The following is a 16,118-nucleotide window of genomic DNA, read 5'->3' as shown; positions in this document are numbered from 1 at the left end:
AAAACGGTATTGTAACCTATAGGTTACAAGACCGTTTTTCTTCTTAGGCGGAACGGTCTTGTACCCTCTGTAACCTATGTTAAGAGTGTCCTGTAACCTATGTTTAAGAGTGTAGTTCCTCCTAAGGGGAGGGACTACACTCTTAAAAAAAGAGGTGCGTGAAGGGACCAGTCGCCATCTTTCATCCCCACGACCTTAGCGCCCTCTATTCAGAAGCGGTAACTTGAGCAGTTCGTCCCGTGGGCATTTCGTTGCTCCCACTGGAGTTGTCCCCCTAATGAATACTTTAGTCCCCTCGTCAATAATGGCTGCCGCAAGCCTTCGATGAAGTGGACGAAGCATTACTCGAGTAGCTATTCTGAAAGGAAGCCTTGGCAAAACAAGATTTTGGCCCCGGGATTTAGAAATTGTGACTACATATTTAGTGAATGTTTCCGTCCGCGAAAAACATGAGAACGGAATCTGAGCGACACGGAAGCGCCGGTAACGAGGCTACCTACTTTCCAACTGCCGCTCCCGCGCCCGAGTTTGAACAAGCGGTGACGTTTGACCTGTGGCGGTGCTGTGGATTCCTTGTCGGATGCAGTCGGAGTGGCGACCGATTGAACGGTGAGTCTGGAAAATTACTACCAGACATGTGTGTACAATTATAGGCGATTGACGGATGACCGCGTTTGGGAGAGCAGCAGACAGCTTACCTGCTCGCGCATGTAACCGAGGCTGCCCGATTCATGAGAAGGTTTTTGATTTAAAAACGAAAAAAAAATGGTTTATATTAACTTACACGCTTTATGTTCATCGAAGAGAAATAAAGTTTCGCACTATCCCCGCTTCAACAACCGGAAATCAGGGACAACAGTGACCATACACCCGCGGCAAATGATCTGCTTCGCTGCCCGGCACCAATACCTCTCTTCGATGATGACTACCGAACCCTCATCACGGCGCCATCATCGGGATCGACTGACGCGTCACCAGCACTTTTTATAAGACGATGGCGGCCCCTCCGTTCCTTCAGTGGGCATGGAAATACAGCGACGATGCAGACGTATCATATACCGTTCCGCTTTTTGGTGCAGGTGGGTTCAACTTCTTCCCTCTACCGTAAAAAAAAATCAAACAATGTTTGTCTGCTGTTATTTCCATGCCTACAGGTCTTGTTTTCTTTGTTTTGCAAGTATGTTAATGTGATGAAGCTGTTGTTTATGCCTGGCGACATAAAACTGAACCCTGGGCCTCCTAAAGGGGACCCTGGAAAACAGTAAAATGAGCTGCTTTCTTTAATCAGGTCCCTGTACAATAAAGTGGACGCAAAACATGAACAAGTTATGGCTTCCCTCAACGAACTAAAAGAGGCCGAAGTCTCACTTGAGCAACAGATCGCCGACATAGACAACAGGATATCCGCTGACAAAGAAAGTGTTCGTCCGTCCGTAGGCCAAATAACTTAATGTCATAATTAGCAAGTAATAGTACTGAGCCAACGGCTCGATGACCTCGAAGATCGTTCACGCAGAGAGAACCTAGTTTTTCATGGTATGGCTGACAATGATGCTGAGACTTGGGTAGAGTAAGAAAAAAAAATTGTGACATTCTGAACACTGTGCTCAGTTTGACTTTGGAATGCAAGATAATGCCGAACTTCTTGACTGCGAAAAATATTACACTGTTTATTGTTATAATCGTGATGTTAAATCTTTGGGCGGTGTTCTTACTGCGCTAGCTCGTGATCTCGTATTTAATATGGTCGTACTTAGCTCCCCCCTTGAGTTTGTTTCTGTTTCTGTTATGCTGAATCACGAAAATGCGCTATTCCGTGCGTGCTATCGACCTCCAAGCGGAACATCGGCTTTCTGTAAACAATTATATCATGTCCTAATAGGTGGTTCCCGTTTCGACCCATTTCCAATACAACCTTCCCGTTTGTACCTTCCCGTTTCGACCCGGCTCAAAACGACCTTCTCGTTTCATCCTTTCCCATTTTGCCCTTTCCCGAAACAACCTTCCCGCTTCGGCCATCGTTCGGCTCGTTTGTATTGTTCGTTAACAGTTGATTAGGTTCAAGTGTCCAGTGTCTGTTCTCCTTGCTCACATCACTTCTCCCTCTCCCGAAACAACCTCGGAGACATGGCACCGTAAGATAAACGCTGTGTCAGGGAAGGCTCACCCGAACATTTACGACTTCATCGGCCTGCAAACGGGATGAGGCCTTGACAAGGATATCGCTGCAGCAGCATGCAAATGGTGGTGCCGTGTGGGCCAGGTGACCGCCGCGAAATATCACGATTGGAGTGTCGCCTTTCTGATGGCGCGATTTTCCTGCTCAACTTCCTCAACCAAGGCGAAAGCATTTTCTGGTTTATGATTTTTGCCATGGAACGCGGCGGTTTTGTGTTTGAACTTGTAAGAAAATGAAATCGCAATCATATGCCCGGCAGCCTGTCTGATTTATCACTTTTAAACATATTTCGTTCACTATAAGGAAGTTTTAGAATGACGCACGCAAGCGTTTTGGGTAACCTAAAAAGTGCGTAGCGATATAAAAACTTAGGCAACGCTAATTTTTACTTACTCAAAGTGCTTGCCTGCGTTACTCTAAGACTTTATTAAGGAGTTTTTGTACACCGCGTTTCCCCTTTCGCTCAGCCCTCCGCAAAAAAGAAGCCGCTACTGCGCCTGCGCGCCGATGGCCTTGACTATAGAGTTATGGGTATCGTAGCGGGTTGTGGAGGAGAGTCGCGTGGCGTCGAAAACGGTATACGAAAGTTCCCTGTTATTGTACAGAGCGCGAGACCGTTAGCGCGAACAAGGGATTGTTTGTTTTAGCTGTTTAAAAAAAAAATCAGAAGACTCCCATCAACGTTATTAATGTGTTTGAAGGTCCTCATCTGGGCCACTAACCTAAGCGGTAAAATGTGGTAACTTCTGATATCATTTCAAAGTAAAATTGGAAAAATCGCCAACATCGTCTCGTGGTAACGTTGTCGCGCAGTGTACATAGTCCATTTCGTAGTTACACATTTTGGGGACCATCTTGAAAGAAACATTTTAAGAGGTTCAAGTAGAAATATATTTCGTTGAAGCTTGTCTGAAAGTATTGCATATTTTAAGAATACGCTTACAAGCAAAAATCTTTCACAACATAACTAAAATGCTCGCCTGCACCTTTGCTTTAATTGCATTAACATTATTTCGGTACATATTCTTACGCAGAAAAACTGCGCAAACCAGGACTAGAACGATGGGCACTCTTCGCGAAGAAGTTGAGATGTGCGGGGCTTTTGTACCAACGGGCTCAAACGGGGCGTATTCAAACGTAAAATATGTCTTGGCTACGGGTTCAACTATGAAAGGCGTTTCGGGAACGGGTTGAAACGGGACAGGCTCAAACGGGAAGGTCGTTTCGGGAATGGGTCGGAACGGGACGGGTTTAAACGGGAAGGTCGTTTGGGGAATGGGCCAAAACGGCACGGGTTCAAACGGGAATGGGCTGTTTCGGGCTACGCCCGTCCTAAGCAGCCTAGTCTTGAAATGTCCCTTTTCTCCTCTAGTTCCTTCGGGCGATTTTAATTTTCCGAAAATAAATTGGTTAGGGTCCTGCCCCGCCGTCAGTGGAACGTCAACCTAAGGCTTATCTTTTGTAAACTTGTGTTTAGACTTTAATTTAACACTGCTTGTGAATCAACCTACCAGATCTGGTCCTACATCAACTAACATACTTGACTCCATTCTAACTCCAGCAGCAGATCTCGTTCACTCGCTTTCATATTTCCCTGCCGTAAGTGACCACTGCTTCATGAATTTTTTTTTTTATAACCGGGCACATTTCTCGTCAAGGTACTAAGGCCAAAACCAAAACAAATGGAGACTACGAAAAAGGAGATTATTCACAAATTAATACCGAGCTTGAATTATTCATTGATGAATATATGCCCAATATTTTTGAACGCACGGTAGAATAAAATTGGAATTTATTCAGAGAAAATGTCATGGTCGTTAATTCACCAATATATACCACTTCGTATCATTTTCGATAAACAACGTTCACCTTGGTTCACCACCGCTCTAAAAAGGTTGCTAAAAAAAAAGACTTTTTCGTCTGGCAAAACGCACAGACAATCCTATTCGTTTTTGCGCATATCAAGACAGTCTGCGCGCTTACGCACCGCTATCAAAAAAGCGAAGCACATTTTACTTAACAATACCCTCCTCTCATTTTTTTCGTGTAATTCTGCTCTTTCGAAAGATTATAAAACCTAAAAAAAAAAAAGTATCTCTCTTGTAGATTTTAATTATCAGGTCCTCCGTTTCCGTTCTGAAGAATATTACTCCGTGTTAAACAGTATATTTTCAAAGTCATATTCTGACCCTTCTAGCACTGTGCAACAAATATCTTCTTGACATTTTTTCAATGGTCCCGATAGGTATTCTGTGGGAATTATGCTTTGAATTTAAAATTTGAAACTTTCCTTTTTTGTGGTGGAATTAATTCAAAGTTCTTCAGAAACACTGAGGTTTATTCGTCTATATTTTTGTCGCAGATATTTAGGCAGTCTATTCAGGTTTTCTAGTACCGCAGCATTGGAAAGTGGGGAAGATGGTTCCTCTGCATAAAACTGGTAACCCATAGTTTCTTCTTAATTACAGGCCTATTTCCCTAACAAGCATCCCTCGTGAATTTCTAGACCATGTAATGCATTCATACATGGTGTTATTTCTCGAATCGAACTGATTTTTTAGCCCATTTCAGCACGGTTGTCGTAAACATTACTCGTGTGAAACGCAACTACTCTGTCTTGCCCATAGCATAACCTCAGGCCTCGATCATAGATCATCGTTGGACTGCATTTTCCTCGACTTCGCAAAAAGCTTTTCATAAGGTACACCACCTTTATTAATTCTTAAAATCAGCACCCTAAATATTGACCTTTATATCCTAAAATGGTTTCAATGTTTTTTAAGAAACTGTACCCAATTTGTAAGTACGAACAACCGTGACTCATCATTTTCTGTCGGAAAATCTGGCGTCCCTCAAGGTTCTGTTTTGGGTGCCTTATTGCTTTGAATATGGTTTAATGATCTTCCCGACTGCATTAACTCTTATATAAAGTTGTTTGCTGACGATTGTGTTCTTTATCGCGAAATAATCAACCAATCTGATCATTATTCCTTTCAATCTGACCTTGAAAACATTTTTAACTGGTGCAACGAATGGGTGATGTCCTTAAACAAACAAATTCGAGAGCATGACTATCTCACGCCTTTCTAATCCCCCTCAAACCTGCGACCACAAAATTAATGGTACTTCATTAAAGCATGCCACATCATACAAGTAGTGGACGTGGGTATGCCTCTCATGGCATATCCACGTCCACTACATCATTAACACTTCAAATCAAATCAAATCAAATCATTTTATTTTCACCTTGTACAAAGATAAAGGAGCTGTGGAAAAAAGCTGCAGCATTGCAGCTTGACGAGTCCACAGACCCTTAGTATTGGCAGCTGATCAGCATCCTGCTAAAGTACTTACAAAAGAGAAAAAAACGAGAAAAACAAAAGAAAAAGGCGGGAAGAAAAGTAATCTTAACAATACATTGCAACAACACACTCACCAAAGAACAAAACAAAAAAAAACATTGTGATCATAAATGTTAAGGGCGCACACAATTAAACAAAAAACAAACCGTTAAAAATCATACTCTGTCAGTTTTTCTACGGAGTTCACGGTACTTACAGGTAAATAAATGAAAATGCACAAGATGATATTCATTTAATAAAGACGGCAGTATGAAACTTAGGCAATCTTTTCCATAGTTCGAACGAGGTGTATGCACTACCCAATTTTCTCTATGTCTTGTTGAGTAACTAATTATGTTCTTTATTTGAAGATGAGCCAGATCACGTAAGTTAGTAATATTGTTTCGTGTTTCTAATTTATACCTGGTACTTAATTGATATCTATACAAGTTAAATGCACTAATCACATGGGAGCGGTGGAACAAGTTAGTACTTGGCGCTCCATAAGGCTCATTGTAAATATGACGAAGACATTTTTTTTGTAATATTTGAACGCGTTGAAGGTTTGAAATTGTTGTTGTTCCCCATACCAATTGACAGTAGTTTAAATGAGAGTAGAAGATCGAATTATAAGGGAGTAACTTACTTTTTGTGGAAAGAAGGTATTTAATACGACCTATAATGCCTCTGATCTGAGCTATCTTAGTTACTATATGGTTTATGTGGCTATCCCACGACATAGTGGAAGAAAATACGACGCCAAGACACTTAAAATGTTCAACAATTTCTATAGAACGTGAATTTAGGATGATATCTTTATGTACCGGAATTGGCTTGTTTGTTTTGTCTGAATATGACTGCTTTAGTTTTTACTTCATTTATCTGCATGGAATTAGAAACTGACCACTTTTCTATTGCTTTCATTGTAAAATTACATTTGTCTACAAGTTTGTGGATGGCATTACCAGAAAAGAAAATACTTGTGTCATCCGCGTATATTATGAATTTGGCAGTAGGGTTGATGTTCACAATGTCATTAAGATAAATGTAAATGTCACGTGACCCCCAAGGTCACGTGACCTTGCGGGTCACGTGACGTTCAGGGGGTCACGTGGGGTCACGTGACCTTGAGATGACCTTGGAGGGGGGTCACGTGACCTGGAGGGGTCACGTGACCTTGGGATGACCTTGGTTACGCCGACGCCGACGCCGACGGCGACGGCGACGCCAGCGGCGACGGCGACGCCGACGCCGCTCAAGCCGGGAACGGGCCCCTAAGAGCTGCGCTCTAAAAGTAGCGGCCCCAATATACTACCCTGAGGCACGCCACAAAGGACGGGTTGAACTCTGGAGCACATATTATTTATTTGAACGACCTGCTTTCGATGAGATAAGTACGACTTCAAAAGCAACAACACCTGTCCACGAATACCGTAGCATGCAAGCTTTTTTAACAATGTATTATGATTTACCATTTTGAAAGCTTTCGAATAATCCACAAATATACAAACAACAATAGCTTTGCTTTCAAACTGTGTAAGTATGTATTCTTTTTGTTCAAGTAATTCTATTTCAGTAGATTTGTTTTTACGGAAGCCAAATTGGTATGGGCTTCAAATCGCACCCTCGGCTACTTGCGTCGTAATTTTACCCAAGTACCCTCCTCTCCTCGGACACTCATCCGCCGAAAGCCAGAATACGCATCAAGTATATGGGACCCGGCTCAGCGCACTCTCATTGATGCAATTGAATCTGTCCAGAATCGACCAACGCAATTTATTTTATCTACTCTTTCCGTCTTGCTAGCGTTTCGTTTAGGAAATATAATCTGGACCTTCCTGGCTTTATCAATTCGAAGCAAAATTTCGCGTTTCTCTCTCTCCTAAATTTTTTAGAGTGCAGCTCTTAGGGGCCCGTTTCCAGCCTGAGCGGCGTCGGCGTCGCCGTCGGCGTCGCGTCGGCGTAACCGCGCCCCTCCCTCTCCTCCTCCTCCCCCTCTTCCTCCTCCCCCCTCCTTCTCCTCCTCCTCCCCTCATTGTGTAGCATGGTCCGGGCGGGTCACGTGACCTGGGGGAGGGGGTCACATGACCTGTTTCCAGCCTGTGCGGCGTCGGCGTCGGCGTTGGCGTCGGCGTTGGCGTCGGCGTCGCCCCTCCCCCTCCTCCTCCCCCCTCCGCTCCTCCTCCTCCCCCTCCTCCCCCGCCAAGGTAACGTGACCCCCTGGGGGTGACTCCCCTGCCCCCGCCGAAGTCACGTGACGGCCCGCCCAAGGTCATGTGATCCCGTCCCCTCGAGGTCACGTGACCCCCCGGACCTCTGCCCTCTTCCTCCTCCCCCTCCTCCTCCTCCCCTGATTGTCTAGTATGGTCCGGGGGGGTCACGTGACCTCGGGGGGAGGGGGTCACATGACTTCAGCGGCGAGGAGGAAAGCAGTACGAAGGTGGAGGAGGGGGGAGGGGAGACGAGGAGGCGGAGGCGAGGGGAGGGGAGGAGCTTGAAGGACGAGGAGGTGGTAAAGGAGGGGGAGGGGGAGCAGGAGGGGAGGAGGACTAGCAGGCATGATCACGAGGGAGGAGGAGGAATATACCCTCCACTCCTCCTCCTCAAGAGCTGCGCTCCAATTCGGTGTTACAGGAAGTTGTAAACGGCTTTCACTTTTTTTTTTATAACCCATCTTTAAAACAGGAACTTATTTCGCAGCCTTCATACTTCTAATCCCGTTTGTTTCATCCCCAAACCAGCTCAGAGTGGAACCGGCTTCCCCCTTCCGTTGACTCCATTGAACATTCGTCATCATTTAAATTCGCCATAACCGAATATTTTTCTAATCCTCCACTTGTTGAATGTTTTTTTACTGCATAATGTACCAGTGTCCACGTATTTAGTCCATGTACCCACCGACTCTGTAATGTATCAGGGACCCTGAGGGTATTCAAAATAAAATAAAATAAATAAAATGAATATAGTTCCTAAAATATTAGCAATCTATAAGCGAATATGGCCGGTTTTCATACGCGCTCACACGACGTTTATGGGGCGTTCACACAGGGAAAAAATTCCTCCCTTTGCTTCTCGGGAGGCACCGGGTTACAAATTACAATGTCACGCTTTCGCGCGGAGCAGCGCAATAGACATCCCAGGGGTATTGGGGGAATTTGTACGGTGTGCACAAACACCCCCAGCCTTGCATGGAATCCCTTTGCAGCTGGCGGTATTTTGTTTGCGTGTCTGGCAACTTTAGGGATTTCGCTCAGAGAGATTCTGGCGGTTAATCGCCTAATTTATTTTAGCTGGCGCTGTTAGGCATGTTCTCCGAGGCACCCAAATGCGTCTGATAACATAATCACACGGGCAGCATAATAGTACCTTTAACACAGGTTCCTTTGCAATCGGCGTATAACTGCAGTCTTGGGTCGCGAGCACACTCCACGCGCGGAGGGTCGTGAATTTATTCAACGCAGAGAATAAAGGTTTCTTTGCTAAAGGCACCTTTATCATCGTGTGAATGGGGTGTTAGATATTCACGAATGCCGTCCTCAAGCCGCTCCTCATAAAACTTGTTTTTGATTCTACATCATTTGTGTTTTCGTTCACTAACTCAAGAACCACCTTTGTTTTCGCAGGAAAAGTTTGCCACATTTTATACCAAACAGCGCTACTGCTATGATCGCGTATCGCCGTTTCCTGTACCCCTCCGGGTTTTTTTTTTTTTTTTTTTTTTTGTTTTTTTTTTAGCGTCCACCGAGTCGTGTTTGTCGAACGTGCAGCCTCTAAATGCGTCCGATAACACAGACGATCCTATTTGCTCCCCGCCGTTCATGTAACTGCTTGAGTCAGGCAGCGAGTCGCTCCGTTTCCACCGATCACTGACGTTGCGCACATCGCTCCTCGAAAAACATCCCCCGTGTGAATACCCCTTTAAATGTATCATGCCGCTAGCTGAGCTCGGAACGCCAGTCGCTGGTCTTCCTTTAATCCTCTCAGACAATGAGAAGGGCGATCGTTGTCGGGCTTCCATTATCAGGCATTTTGAGTGCCAGAAAAGACCCTACGTCTCTTTGCCACTGAGTCAGTGTGACCAGTTGGGTTCGATACCGGTCGCCATTCATTTTGATTGAACTGGTTCAAGGAAGACCGACGACTAGTTTTCTGAGCACATCCCCGCGTTCCATTCATCCCGGGGACTTGCTGGAGTGCCTATCGCTCAAGTTTTGGAGCGATGCGATTCCTGGGAACCTGTCTGCTCTTCTTCTTCCGCTTAAGCAGTGAGTCAAACCTCCACATGTCCTTTTGCGCAGCCTCCTGACCGGTGTCGGTTGTACTCGTGGACAACGTCTCTGGCAACCAGAGCAACAGCAAACCTAATGTGAAGAACACGACCGCGTTGACGAGCATGGGGATCAGCCTGTCCATGGGAGGATCCATAAGTCGCAGGTCGCTGAAAAGCGACGCTGAGACGCCGCCTAGGCGCTCGAACAGGAAAGCGCCGCACACGCCAGCACTGCGCACCGCTGTCGGATAGAGTTCGACGGTAAACACAAACATGGTTGCGAACGACACTTCCACCAGGAAAGTGGTGGGGACAGCGACTTTCGCGAACGCCAGTTCTATCCCCAGAGCCACCAATAGCGCCAGTGACGTCAGCAAAACCGACATCCCCAGCATGTAGGCCGACATCGGCTTCCGGCGGCCGTAACCCCTCAGGACAAAGTACGAGTAGTTGACGGTCTGAGTGACCATGTTGGCGATACCGATCATTATGTAGAAGTAGACGGCACCGCTTCCGAACGATTTGTATTGAGCTATGCTGTAGTAGCAGTTAAAGATGACCCACCAACCAACACCACAAACGATAAGCGATCGGGATGGCAACTGGGGTGAGCTAACGATGTTGAAGATGGTGGGCCTGTCGGTGAACCCGTCACGCGAGACGGCGCTCTCCTTGACCCTGAAGTACGCTGGGCGCACCTTGTTCAGCTCCGGGAGTCCGTTCTTCCTAGCCGCCCAGAGGATAACCCGCTCAGCATCCTTGAACTTCCACGAAGTCATCAGCCAGCGCGGAGACTCGTCTGTCAGGTGGTAGGTCAGTAGCAGCAGTAGCGTGGGCGATATCACAACAAGCTGTATGGCGGACCAGTGCATCACAGTCGTGCCTAGTAGGCCGAGCACCACGGTACCAAGCACAAGGGGAACGCAGACGTTAAGCATGCAAAGAGCATCCAGTGGTCTTGCGGAGTCACCTCGAAGAGCAGCACGGTGCTGATAGCCTGGGGGATACGGGCACCGTGTCGGAAGCTCTTCAACGTTCCTGAGTTACGGCGCTTCGGTGCTCTCAACATACCATTAGACTATTCCGAAAATACGCAGCGCCTTTCACCGTTTTCTCGACGTACTACAGCAATTCGATGTACGGAGCGTGGAGAAGAACAGCTGAATAGAGGGATGTATTCATGCTGTTCTAGCATTTTGCGATTTTAAAAATAAAAAAAAGAAACAGAAAAAAAACAAGACGAGAACAAATTAGGGTACGTTTCGGCTTTTCGATCTGTTACTCTTTTTTATGTCTGTTTTGATCTCGCAGTGGTAAGCGAGATGCACTGAGCATCTTCCAGGACGTGCAAAACGCTCGATCCGGCCCGAACGGACATCGGAAGGGTTCCACAATTCCCCGCGCAATGCAATACGGGAATGACGAGAGACCTTGCGATTTTTTCGGGAAGGTACATTTTTAGTCCTCCTTGAACCCGTTTAGCCAGTGATAAGGACGAGCATGTCACATCTCCCAGTGGAAAACATGACTTGCACTGCTGGGCGTGCACCTCCTACACCTCATAATTCGCACAACCGAATTTTTTTTCTCGGCAAGAACAACAAGGAATGATTATTGGTATGGTTCGATGACATCAAGTGCGACACATGTATACAAGTGGAGCCTGCGCTACGGTCGCCTTCTCATGCCATTCCGCAAGTGATAAAGATTTAAATAAATCTTCACAATATCTATGTCCTAAGGCTGAACACTAGTAATAAGTAATCCTTGACATTTTCAGTTTTAGTTGACTCGCACTGAACGTATTGCATCAATAGTTGGACTTTTCTGTTCATAAAAACTAACAAGCGAAGGCAAATATTTTATTAAATCCAGACATGACAGGGAACAATTACAAGTATTATTTGACCGGATAATTCGGTCGAATAATTATGGAAGTTGTTCCCTGTCGTGTCTGGATTTAAAAAAATTAAACAAATTTTCCTTCGCCCGTTTGTTCTTGAAAACAAAAAATCCATACAACTGATGTTTTCGGCGTCTCCTAAAGGTGTATCCACACGACGGACCGGGCCGCGGACCGATTGATCAGGTGATGCGCGGCCCGCGGACCGCCCGGCTGCAATGAGCATCCACACGGCGGACCAAAAGAGCAGACGACAGAGTGAACGGGCCGGTCTAACCCTCGACTACACAGTTCCGCCAAACGCATGCAACGAGCTGCTTTGAGGCTATTTGTAAGGAGCCAAGATGGAGGTTGAACGAAAGTGGCTTTTGGCCGCGGTGGCCCTGGCGTTGACATGGGGACATCTTTAGATGATTATTTGAGTAGTCGTTGCGATTATTGTCCCGCAGAGCGGGGAATTGCTCCACGAACGCGATGAAGTAAAAAGTTGCATCGTCGCACAACAAAAGGTTCGTCTTCTTTGTGGCGCGAAAAGAAAACGACTTTGGATTAGGATTCTAATGCGAAAAACAAAAGTCCGCTTGTTGCCAGACTTAGCGTTTCAATTGTACTGAAAACGCCGCGGTCCGCCGCCAAGGTCCGGGCGAGAAAAGTGGCTTGGCATTTCTCAAAAGCGCGGGCCGCGGACCACCGGCGGACCTCGAAACCGGTGACGTAAGATCACGTGATGCGCGGGGAGGTACATTTTTAGTGCTCCGGTTATTTGCGTTGATATTAAACCACGTAATTGGCGATAAAATAGAGTCTCATTAATTTCAACTCAAGGAAGCCACAAGATTTGCCTGATTTATCAGAAGTTCATTTAAATATTAGAGGAGCTACTACTATAATTCCGTAACTATTATAATTGCCAGGGCGTGGTGTGTGCCACGCCCTGGCATAGCGTAACTTTCAGTACGTTTTCTTCTTCCTTTTGTGTATAAATTCAGTTGCCAGTCAGCGCTTGCGTCTCGTGCATGTTTCCTCTGTTCTTGTCATCGATTTCAAACGATCTAAGTCCCAAGGGGTAGAAGCGATATATTTTTGTCGTTTTGTGCGTTGTACTGTTGACCTGCCTTAAGCGATTGGAATGAAAAAAAAAAAAACACGTTATATTATTATTATCTAAAAACGGAACCGCGCACCCCGTCACCAACCTGAAACGTGGTGATTGATGCGGACGTGAGAAGCTGCAGCACCGCAAATTCGACCAATGTCTTCACCAGGGACGTGATCACCCCGGACAAGACCAGGCCGAACAGGGTTAGGCCGAGGACTGCCCTGCGCCCACACCTGTCGGCCGCTGAACCCATGACAGGTAAGAGCACCGATCCGCTGAGTAAGTACACGAACCGGAGCGCCCAGAGCAGCCACTTCCTGTCGCAGACCAGGTTGAAATCCCTCACGATGGTGGCGCCAACCTCGCTGTCGTAGTCCCAGTGGTCGCAGCTGGCCTCGGTCTTGTTGTCCGCGGGCGTTGGCATGGGCGGTTCGTAGCGGGTGCAGCTGCTGAATCGCCCGTCCTCGTCCGTGGGGATGCTCGTGTTCTTCCACTCGTCCGCGGACAAGCCGGCGTACTCGTCGGGGGGCTTGCACCAATGGGCCACAGGACGCGACATGACGAGGGGCGTTTGGCTGAGGACCACCGTCATGAAGAACGAGACGATAGAGCAGAGCAGCGCCATTCTCTGGAACTGGCCATAGCCGTAGACGTGGACGTCCTCTTCAGTGGAAGGAACTCGTGGCGACTCGCTGCGGATGTTGACCAACTCGATGTTTGGGTTGGCGAGCTTGTTGGCCTTCAGGCTCGCCATTCTTTTGATCGGGGAACTTCGGCGGCTTTAACGCAACCGTCTTTTCGCCAAGTATTCGTAGACTGCAGCCGATGGAACGGATAGGTCGTAGAGACAGTTGGGACACGAGGAACAAGGCCTCGCGTGCGCTCGTGCAAACCTCCCTGCGTTTTCTTTTATAGGCGATGGTGATATTGAACTTGAAGTATGACTTACCCATTCTATTTGCGTTTGTTTTCCATAATTTAAATGATTTTAGCGGATCATAATTAGTGCATGAAAATGGACACCAGTAGTGACCGCAAGACGGTTTGAAGTGCGAACATTTTTTTATGTTCTTGAGCAACGAAACTTGATCCACAAAAACACTTAAACCAAAAACTTAACCCCCCGCCAAAAAAAAAAAAAAAAACGCTGCAGAATGACGACATTTCCGCCATCCTGGTGTGTAAAATTATTGTTCTCAATTATTTGAACATTTATCTGAAATCTCAGGAAACGGTTTTACGTTCCCAATGAATTCCATTTCGCAACGCGACGCTGCTTTTGCTGACATGCGTTTCGGGTCAGTAGCGCGGAGAAGAATTTCGTTTTTTGACTTCAACGACCGACACCGTAAGTGAAGACGTCACAAAATAGACTGTGTTTCAAAAAAACCTTTTCAGCGGCCTTTGTTAGACCTTCACTCCCGGTTACTTTTTGTTCTTTGTTCGACTGGTCCTCACCTTTTGCCGTTTTTGTTCTCTTTTTTTGCAGTGTTTGGCGCAAACGAGCTTTCACACCTCGAGCCCACTGGACCCCGGGTTTCATGCCATTGCAGATTCTTAAACATTATGGCTTAAGAGTGTGCTCTTGAGGGTTGAATTCTTTCTTCTTCCAACAGAAATTCCTCTCGTCAAGTTTTCTCTTCATCTGATTCTTCTTTGGCAGCGGCTCTTCCTCACTCTAGTCGCTAGAAAGGTCACTTAGCTGAACTGTATCATCGTTATCACTCTCATGTGAATCTTAATACATCAACAGCTATGAATTTCTACTTCCATCAAAGCGCGGATGCACGTGGCATGCTGACTCGGCATGCCTGCGCTGCCGTATCAACCAGAGGAGTGCAACTTCCAATGCCACCCATAAGACGCGAACTGGCAAACCCTGGTAAAGCTCCTCTATCCCGGGCAAAGTGGCGCCATTCACTGTTGTGGAAATGATCGAGACACGTGCCGCGCGCCTACTTTGGGAAGATCATGGCGTCTGATATGTAGCTTAATGATGTGCTGTTCGGCCCTGATTTTCCCACGGGCTGCACGTTACACGTGCCTCTGTGCATCGACGCAACTTGCGCTACTTTTGAAACATGAAGGGGCTTTAATCCCTTGGAGTACGCAACGCCATTTGAGTCCCCTTGTTCCTGAAGGGTGCACAAAAATAAACATGGCGGTGCAGTGAAACCAAAACCGAAAGCGCAGGGCAGCGCCACTGTGCTGCCCTGTGTGGGCAGCGCCACCTAACCTAAAAAATGAAAATAGCATTTTTTTTCTCTTGGCAATTTCTGTGTTGCTTTGTTAGGCTTCTGCTGCTTTGCAGCTAGTTTTCGCGGTTCAGTACTGGCTAATGTACGTTGAAACGTACCCAAACCAGCCTTGAAACGTGAGAACAGCAGCAAAGCAGCAGAAACCTAGCAATGCAACACAAGTGACATCTAAAAAAAACATATGCAATGCTTGTTCTTTGGCACTAATTTTTATTCCACAGTCAGTATAAAGTATAGAAGAAATTTTTGATTATTTTACACACAAGAATGAAAGACATGAGTAACAACAAAACCGGATAAAAAGTTATGGTTACGTGCCACGAAGGTGATGATATGCGTCTTTGCAAAAGCACTTCCCCGAATTTAGATGAAATCTCTGTAGGTTCGTTATTTTTTTCGAGCATCTTGTCGTGTAGTCGCAAGCCTTGCGCCGCCAAGTCACAGGTGTGAAACCTAGAAAAAAAGTTGAATTGCTTTATTGTGCTTTCTGTGCCTAGGGTAAGCACATAATTGTGTATATCCTTTGAAATAAAGGTACTTCAAGTTGGGCACTGCGCCCCGAAATTCTCGTATCTCCTCTCGGTTTGTCTCCTCCTTGAGTTGAATGCCTCCAGGCTAAATTGTCAATCATTTCTAATTATATTACACAAGTAAGGATAAGTAAAAACCGAAGACGGTGTCTTTCAAACGCAAGGAGACAAAGTATTGGTATTGCCATTGAGGTTAGGAAACAGAAGCTCAGCTCCTTGGCATTGCACGGATGGAAAAGGAAATATCGATACATTCTTAAAAAAAGAAGGAGGAGTAGTTCGTCGTTTTTGGGGACTAAATCGATGTCAATAAGAGTAATCCTCCCAAAAGGCAAACCCCCGGTTTGGTTCCTTCCTTTTCTTCTAGTCCATGTCCATTGATCCCTTGAGGTCAAAATTTTGATTCGTTAAAAGGAGTGTTTTTGATCCCTACAGCAGGGAATCAGGGACTAAGTTTAGGGATTAATTATGGTCCCTTGAGCGCCGTATTGTCCATAATTGGGGGAGTAACTTTGGTTCCTTTGAGGATCAACAGTGG

General features: G+C 46.1%; 2 protein-coding genes across 2 annotated transcripts; both read right to left on the bottom strand.

Moving 5' to 3' along the window:
- Window positions 1-9,717: 9,717 nt before the first annotated feature.
- On the bottom strand, window positions 9,718-10,662 carry LOC115332413 (organic cation transporter protein-like). Its single transcript, XM_040215822.1, has one exon. It carries the CDS (start codon window positions 10,660-10,662, stop codon window positions 9,718-9,720), a length of 945 nt encoding a protein of 314 aa, XP_040071756.1.
- A 2,083-nt stretch (window positions 10,663-12,745) lies between these two features.
- On the bottom strand, window positions 12,746-13,546 carry LOC120844173 (solute carrier family 22 member 7-like). Its single transcript, XM_040215821.1, has 2 exons — window positions 12,890-13,546; window positions 12,746-12,808 (listed from the first exon to the last, which is right to left on the bottom strand). The coding sequence occupies exons 1-2, from the start codon at window positions 13,544-13,546 to the stop codon at window positions 12,746-12,748; spliced, it is 720 nt and encodes a 239-aa protein (XP_040071755.1).
- Window positions 13,547-16,118: the final 2,572 nt, after the last annotated feature.

The sequence above is a fragment of the Ixodes scapularis genome, unplaced genomic scaffold, assembly GCF_016920785.2.
Source record: "Ixodes scapularis isolate PalLabHiFi unplaced genomic scaffold, ASM1692078v2 PGA_scaffold6__148_contigs__length_123643588, whole genome shotgun sequence".
NCBI lineage: Eukaryota > Metazoa > Arthropoda > Arachnida > Ixodida > Ixodidae > Ixodes > Ixodes scapularis.
The sequence above is the reverse complement of the archived record's forward strand: the minus strand, read 5'-3'. Positions and strand labels throughout refer to the sequence as shown.

Coding starts and splice junctions, on each gene's coding strand:
- LOC115332413 (XM_040215822.1), bottom strand. CDS start 10,662: ATGCACTGGTCCGCCATACAGCTTGTTGTGATATCGCCCACGCTACTG.
- LOC120844173 (XM_040215821.1), bottom strand. CDS start 13,546: ATGGCGAGCCTGAAGGCCAACAAGCTCGCCAACCCAAACATCGAGTTG. Junction 12,809..12,889: donor CATCAATCACCACGTTTCAG/GTTGGTGACGGG, acceptor CAATCGCTTAAG/GCAGGTCAACAGTACAACGC.